Raw genomic sequence first — 7,753 nt, forward strand, 5'->3', positions numbered from 1 at the left:
AAAGAATGTGTTTCTATTAATAAAGATTTACAATGAAATTTTGCTTTAGTTCAGTTGTTTGTTCTTTTCCCTGAATGCAAGAAATTATGATTTATTATTTAACTTTTGATGAACAGCTGGGAGCTGTTCACCAGGTTAACATTTTAGGCCACACAGCCTAGTTGCTATGAAAATGGAACAAATCCAACTTAAATTTTCATGAAGAATTACTCTTTATTAATATTACACACATAAAAAACATGTCTTGCAAGACTTAAGTTACTTTCACAAGCATAAGCACGGCAGTGTATGGCAGTACAGACTTGACTTTCAAGTTGGGCACAAAATTAGTGATAACACCCTGACATCAGCTGATCTTGCACGGTGATTCTCACACATGTTATCTTTGGACTAATCAAGTTGGTGTATAGTAGCTGCCTTTTAACATACTTTTACCAGTAAGTTCAGTTATGTAGTAACTGCATTTTGGGGAGGCCAGAAGCCATGATGGCATTTTCTTTCTCTCCTCACATGCACTGAATAACTTCCACCCATTATCCAACACAGTAATTGACTTTTGGCCACTTTCCACAGTTCCCAGGTCTGACTAAAGCCACCACAAACTAGCTGCATTTATTTAGAGAGCACTGATACAGGTAATGGACCCTATTTTGATTTAAGTTCTCCAAACCATAATTAAAACAGGCCCTAGAAAGTAAACACACCAAGAAAATTTGAACCACTTGTGTCAACCTATAGAAGTTCCCAAAATGGAAACTTCACAGTCTTTCAGTGCTACTGCTGGAAAAGTCTGTCTGCAGTGGAGCAATGTTATGATCATAGGCAGCATATTCCGACGCTCCAGTACTTGCCACTTTCAGCTGCTGAGCAGCGTGTGTGAGCTGAAACGCTGCATCGGGATGAGCCGTGTCGGGAAGCAGGGTGCACTCCCGCTCCAGCATGTCTGCCACGCCTTTCAAAAGGTCCAAAAAGCCAAAGGCCAGAGCTGCCTTTCGTAAACGGTTAAGTTCCTGCAAAGAAGAACAATTTTTAAAGCCTACTGTAAGCCTTTACATAAAATGTGGGTTTTTTTACTTCTTTTTTTAAAGGCAAGCTTAGAGGAAAAATAACCTGAGTGATCAGCACAGCTGCTGGAAACTGCCCAGCTGCTCACGAGATAAAAAATGCTTCAGGGTTGAAGATGACAGTGGCACAACTGAGCAGTTGGTTTTCCCTTGATCCCTTCCTATAAATCTCCACTTCCCCCTTTTCCCTTTTGTGAATTCAGCTATTGTACCTGCCTGTTTTGTCTGTGTTCCAGCTGGGGGTGGCCTCCAACTTAGGCTTCACTGACTGCTGCCTTTACCCACCGTGTCCAGCAGAATGTATATGTATTGATTTTTCTTGACTATAAACTGATGCATGCTTATATGCATTTAGGCAGAGTATTAATTCTTGAAGTCTCGGGGGGCTACAGTAACACAGTGCTCAGCATTAAGCTTACAAGAGGAACAACAATTACCTCCAGCTACAGTCTAGTGGCTAAATGAGCCTGGAACTTTGTCCTTCTCTGCTTCAGTTGTAGAAAAAAATGTAGGAGATGTTTTCAGACTCCGAATGACATCAGTGTTCTTATTCCTCTCTGATCCCTTGGTTTATTTCTGCCTGTACAACAGCACAAAATCTGCAAAGCGGCTCACCATGGAAGGAGCAGGGATCATGAGGGGCATCTCTAAACATGACACATCTATGCCACCCTGCCAGAGAACGTGGTAGCAGGGAAACCAGACCCCCTCATCTCACCTTAACTAGCCTGTAAAACAGACCCAGGATGTCTCCTTTACAGAACCATGTATGTTTTTGCAGAGCCCTACAAGCCTGCAGAGAACATACTGCAGACACATATGCAGACATATGTGTTCCTCTGTCGTACTATCACTATGGATGAAACCTGGGCTGGCCTGAAATGTTACTCACTTTATAGAAGGTTTGAGTTTTTTCAGGGAGTTTCCTTGCATTTCTCAAGATCTTCTGTACATCTGTCTGCAGAAAAGAAAAAGAAAAATAAAATCTTGGCAACTGCCAGGGAAGCTGCAGAAAAAATCCTCATTGATAAATTATCCTGACCATTGACAAGACTGCAGCTCAGAGAGGCTGAAACATAAATGGTAATTATACTAAATTCAATAAACTAAGCCAGATGCTACACTGGAGACATAGCTTTCATTAAACAAGCTATGCTTTCTGATTGCATTTTAATCATGACATTTTAAAGAGGCAGTGTTTATCAAAATGAAAGAAAAGCAATAAAGCAATTACATGAAACAGACATGACACACACAGATTCCACTTTGCTGGTAAGATGGCTACTGCTGATCAAAGTAAAGCATCAAGTCCAAAACCTGTATCATTACCTGAAGGCCACTTGGTTTAATCCATACAGTAACATTCTGCGCGTAACTGCGCTTGTTCTTGGGCTGCAGGGGGAAAGGGCTCTTATTGTCATCCTCTCCATAAGGATTTTCTTTTGCATCTGGGGCAGGGTGGGAAGAAAACAAAAAGAACTTAACAACTAAGACTTGGCAAGGCATTCACACAAGAAAACACTGAACATGTAAGAGTTATTGAAATGAGTGTGACTAGTACCTGAAATAGGTCCAAGCTGTGCCATCTTCCCTAGCCATGGAAGGGGCTCGGCACCAGGTTCAAAGAGCGACATCATGAGGTTTGATTTCTTCTTGCTATCAGCTTGTGAATAGAGCATTCCATACCACTCTGGCCTATTGAAAAGAGCAAATCCCAAAGGCTGAAAATCTTCCACCCTTCTTTGCCTAGAATTTGCCCCCCTCCCATGGTGTGGAGGCTCACTATTTGCCATTTATACTGGCAGAAACATACCCACAATTAAAAATCCACAGCTTTGTCTAACAGTGCAGAGTTCTGTACAGAGTACAGACATAAATAAGCATAATTTATAAATAAAGCATAAATGAGCAAAGTAAGAGATTTTTCAGGCAGACATCCAGCTCCATACCCCAACTGGACAACAGCCACCATGCCTTCCACTTTCAGGCTGCCATGTAATAAAACACAGAAGTTGGGGATTTTCCCAGCAATCTGATTAGCTGAATTCTCATCTTCTGTGTCATCTGTGATCCCAGGTCCCACCTCATCACCTTCTGGGGAAGAATAAAAGCAAAGAAAGAGACAACATCAGAATAAATTCAAACACACTAGTTTCATTTGCATGACATTACCCTGTATTTTCTGCCATGGAAGAGCTAATTAATTGTCTGACGAACAGCTGCTAAATGAACTGTTTGGGCAAAGTGGCACTATAATGTTACATAAATATTCCACTGCATTCTACTCACAAAACAGAGCTACAAAAAACTGCAAAGAAAACCTCAGCTTTGAAGAAACTAGAAGGGAAATCAAATGGCACCACCAACAGTCTGGCAATGAATACATGTCTGCTTCTGAACCAATAGCATCCTGAATTTCAAGTCCTCCTCTCCTATGCAATTTGTGGTCATTATGAGAAACTTACTGGAATACAGCTGTGATTTAATTGTTAATATCTGCTAAAGTGAAAGGCCTATCAGAATAACAGTGTTAATACAGAGATGAATGCATATCTGGAGCTTTCCTTCTTCTTTACCAAGAGAAATCTCACTTTCTCTTTGCTCCACTCAAAGGCCATGACAAAAGGAAAAGGGAAGTCCTTATCACAGGCTGACACACACAAGTAGCTGCAAGTCAGTAATGTGCTTAACCACTCTTGAAGCCTACACCAGTCTTCACCAGTCTTTGTATAGATACATAAATATTTGGCCCCAATGAGCAGCAATTAATGCTGGAGTACAACCAAGCAATCTAGTTGTGATTAAGTTCAGATTTTTCACAACAACAAATCATTCCAAGAAGCAATTACATGTAGGCATTAAGTATTCATCTTGCACTGCATATTTCATGGCCCATCACTATTTTTAGCTTTAAGTTTAGCATGTTCTATTAATAATGATGCTATAAGGCCACTGTTACCTCTATTAACTTTCTAAAGAACACAGTCTTCAAAAAAAGAAAGAACTTGTGTTCAAGGTTTTAATTTTAATGTAATCACACAAACATGTCCTTAGAGACATCTGGCATTTTGATAAAGCATAAAATCTGTCCTTGTAGTCTAAAACACCACAGACATTACAAGAAAAGTTTAAACCAGTTTTTGCTGAAGAAACAAAACTTGCTCACCTCTGTTAAGTGCAATGGGCAGTACCAAGTGTCTGGACAAGACAGGAGGGCTAGAAATGTCAGCTATATCTACAAAACCAACAATTTCTAGATCTGTAGGGAGACAACAGATTTAAGTCAGATTTGGAAAGATCTGAAATGTATTCAGAGTCAATTTAACATTACAACTTCTTACACCTCTAAGTTTTCTGAAGCAATGACTAGAGGTAGCAGAACAGAGCCCCAACCTTGACTGGGGTGTCTAGGTGTTAACAAGATAAAAACATTCATAAATAATACCATGACAATTTAAGATGAGAACATAACTTTCAACACACACATACTGTTGTCCATGCAGCATGTTGCTAGACAAATACAGAATTGTGCACATTGGTTTTTACACTGTACGCAAACCATTGCCATTTTAGAAATTCAGAAGGAGAGAAAACAAAGGACTAAACCAAATCTACTAGCTTTGAACTGGCATCACAGAACCTGTAGGAATTCCCATCAACCCTCTGGCAGTGTTAGCCCCAATGGGGCATGTTCCCAGGACTGGGAAGACTGAGTTGTGGTTCTTGGGTTTTATACGCCCACTGGAAGTTTAAATGCAGCTCCATCTCATACAGAGTTACAGGCATTTGCTGGTAAAAGTTGGAGGCAGCCATGTCCTTCATGCTCAGCCTTGCCCCATTTCCTCTCCATCTCCTGGCTCATGTCTCTTAGCCATGTGAAAGTTTGGGTGTGTGGCTTAGGACTAGCCTTTGACCAGCTCTACACTGGCAGAGGTGTAGACAGTACCTGCACGGTAAACTTTTTACTACCTGAAGCATGGTGACAGATGGTGTGCTCTAGCTATGGACACAGGTCCACATGTGTACGGCACAATTAGAAATTCAGTGCGTTTCCAACCTGTACGGCAGCTGCCACTGGGGAGCACAGTCTTCTCCTTGACAGCCCAAGCAAAGGACCTGGCCCAAAGGCGATGCAATTGATTTTCCTCATAGATGAACAATGAACACTTGATCAAAGCCACGGAGGAATTCAGGGGGTGAGCACACCATACACTGCATTTTAATGCACACAGACCAAAATTTCCTTCATGCCAAATTCCCATCTTTGGAACAACAGGAGGAACTCCAAGAGTGAAGGCAACACAAAGCCTCCCTCATCAAGACACACTGCACGCTCTTCTTCTTTGCTTTTGCTATTTTGGTACAGACACACTCATTCCTATTTAAACAGTATGTAGCTACAAACAAGAAGTGATCACACCCCAAATGAGAAGTTTTTTCTCTTGCATATTTAAAAAAACCCAAACAAATCAAGGCAGTCCTGGTGGCAGTAATTTATGCATTGCAGTTCACTTCCTTGCAAAATCTTACCACTACTGTGTCCTTATACACAGGCAAGCTGTGCATGTTTTGTGGATGAACACAGGAAAAAAAGGAAGTCCACAGGACAGATCCAGGAAATTAAATTGCCAGTAGAGCTAGAAACCCACAGAAAAGAAATTATCTGAAAGGACATCTGGGCATATGATGTAACCAAGTCATACTCTTTGCACTTCCCAAATAGTGCAAAGCTAGAAGGAACTCCCATCAGCTCCCTTGCAGAGTTAGCCACATTGGGGTGTCACTGCGGGTGCCAATCCTTAGCTCTACTGCCTGACTGGAAAGAAAAACAAAATGCATGTGGCCAAGTGCACTGCGGAAGAGCTGAGAGCAGTTTTGATACTACCGTTGAAACTTAATTTTTAAGGCAAAGCAGTGAAGTTCAGTGTATTCTCTCCAAGAAGTGCGCCCAGCCATTTGCAAGTCACAGGCATGGGCTATCTACAGACTACTTGCTGTTCATGGGAGCAGTGCTCAGTAACAGGAGGGCTGAGGAACAGTTTTCTTTGCATAGTTGTTTTTAAAAATAACTTAGTATTGGTAAGAAGTGCCAGGATGACAGACAAACTATAAAGACAATGGTTTCATAAATCTTAACCTTCATACTTGTGCTATACCACCAATTCTTCCCGACTCCACTCCTAGTGGATTCCTTGAAGAAACCTCCAGAAAGATGCTAGTTTGTCTCACCTGATAATACAGGGTTGTTCTGATAAAGGCAACCCTAATACAAAATGCAGCCCCTTCTCCCACACACCTCTCCTATGCTCCATGAAGCTTATGAGAGTATTCATGGAAAGCAGCCTGTGGCTGTCTTTCATGGTCCTTGCCCCTAGCAATTGGCAAGCCTGAGCTTTGAAAGTGCCTCTACCCTACTCCAGCCCTTTTATGAGGTACACATGGCTGAAATAGGATGATGTTCTGGTCCCACCCCCCAAAATTACACAGTCAGCAACTGATCCTTGCAGAGACAAAGTGGATTAAACAGTAACTATACAGGATAAGAGCTGGTAGTGAAACGGCAGAAATCAAATGGATTTAAGTAAAAAAAAAATCAAAGATTTGTTACCTGTATTAATTGCTTTAGGGATGGGGTCTATTTCCTCATCTATAATGAAAGGTTCTGGTCTGGGAAATACTTGCACATCAGATGTTAAGTGGCCACACTTGAGAACAGCATGGAATGGTGTATAAGCCAGGTCTATTAGTTTTCTAGAACATGATCCGTTATTATGAAGGAAAACATAATACATATCAAATGAAAATAGTTTGTCTAAAGCACACTAAGCTCTCCATTATTATTTTTTTTAACTACAGTTAATTCAATAGTTCTAGCACTGCTAAATTACAAAACAAAGTGACATATTATCACACTGATGGCAAACTAACAATAACTCTGGAAATCAGTATCTTCTATTTGCCAATCATAAACAGGTTCTGTGGTTTGTTACAGAATGATTAAAATAAATATTGACCGTAACCAGTGAAGGTCAAGACAAAAATAGAGTTAACAAGATCATAAACGAAAAGAAAAAAGGCTAACTAGAACACTCCATATCATCAGATTTCTTCTTAAGTTTGTTTTCTTTTACAAATACTGTCTGGAAACCTTCACAAAGGCATATTATCTACAAGTCTACTAACCCAAACATAGACTGTACATTCTTCAGGCAAAGGGGTCCATCAATGGTGAAAATTTGCCCTTCTCCATTGTTTAAATCTATGAGCCGTTCCAGACAGTCTAAGGAATCTGTGCTCTGCAGCTGTAAAAAAATAAAGTAAAATCTTTTTGTTAAGTTTTATTTTTACTCTCTTTTTATTAACCACTATGTTTTCAGAAAATATACACAACACAGCAAAATGTATCTGATTGCATGCTACCATGATTTTTTGTTCTCTCGCTCCTTTCTGAATAAACCAACATTCTTGGTCTCCCAGGAAAAGTACTCCTTATGTGGCATTTATATTAGATCAGATGCAGCATTTGTCCTAGTAACAACTAATCATAGAATATATCGAGTTGGAAGGGACCATAACGATCATGGAGTCCAACTCCCAATACATTGCTTTATCGTGCTAAGTTCTGCTTTGAAAGCAAGTTCAAGCATCCAAAAATCCCACAAGCTCTCAGTCTTGAAGAGCACAGGAAT

At 40.4% G+C, this 7,753-nt stretch overlaps 1 protein-coding gene across 2 annotated transcripts in view; it reads right to left on the minus strand.

The window, feature by feature from the left end:
* Positions 1 to 480: 480 nt before the first annotated feature.
* Positions 481 to 7,753, minus strand: part of VWA9 (von Willebrand factor A domain containing 9) — an 11,951-nt gene continuing 4,678 nt past the window's right edge. The window contains exons 4-11 of one of the 2 annotated variants that reach the window (XM_010285146.1): positions 7,248 to 7,366; positions 6,673 to 6,815; positions 4,231 to 4,323; positions 3,014 to 3,158; positions 2,626 to 2,759; positions 2,394 to 2,512; positions 1,957 to 2,022; positions 481 to 1,010 (exon numbers count right to left, since the gene is read on the minus strand). In XM_010285146.1, coding sequence (XP_010283448.1) covers positions 759 to 1,010; positions 1,957 to 2,022; positions 2,394 to 2,512; positions 2,626 to 2,759; positions 3,014 to 3,158; positions 4,231 to 4,323; positions 6,673 to 6,815; positions 7,248 to 7,366 — 1,071 coding nt within the window. In that variant the 3' untranslated portion in view covers positions 481 to 758. The remainder of the gene's footprint in view (positions 1,011 to 1,956; positions 2,023 to 2,393; positions 2,513 to 2,625; positions 2,760 to 3,013; positions 3,159 to 4,230; positions 4,324 to 6,672; positions 6,816 to 7,247; positions 7,367 to 7,753) is intronic. The other variant, XM_010285147.1, reaches the window with a different exon arrangement.

This window comes from Phaethon lepturus, unplaced genomic scaffold (genome assembly GCF_000687285.1).
Source record: "Phaethon lepturus isolate BGI_N335 unplaced genomic scaffold, ASM68728v1 scaffold44624, whole genome shotgun sequence".
NCBI classification, from domain to species: domain Eukaryota; kingdom Metazoa; phylum Chordata; class Aves; order Phaethontiformes; family Phaethontidae; genus Phaethon; species Phaethon lepturus.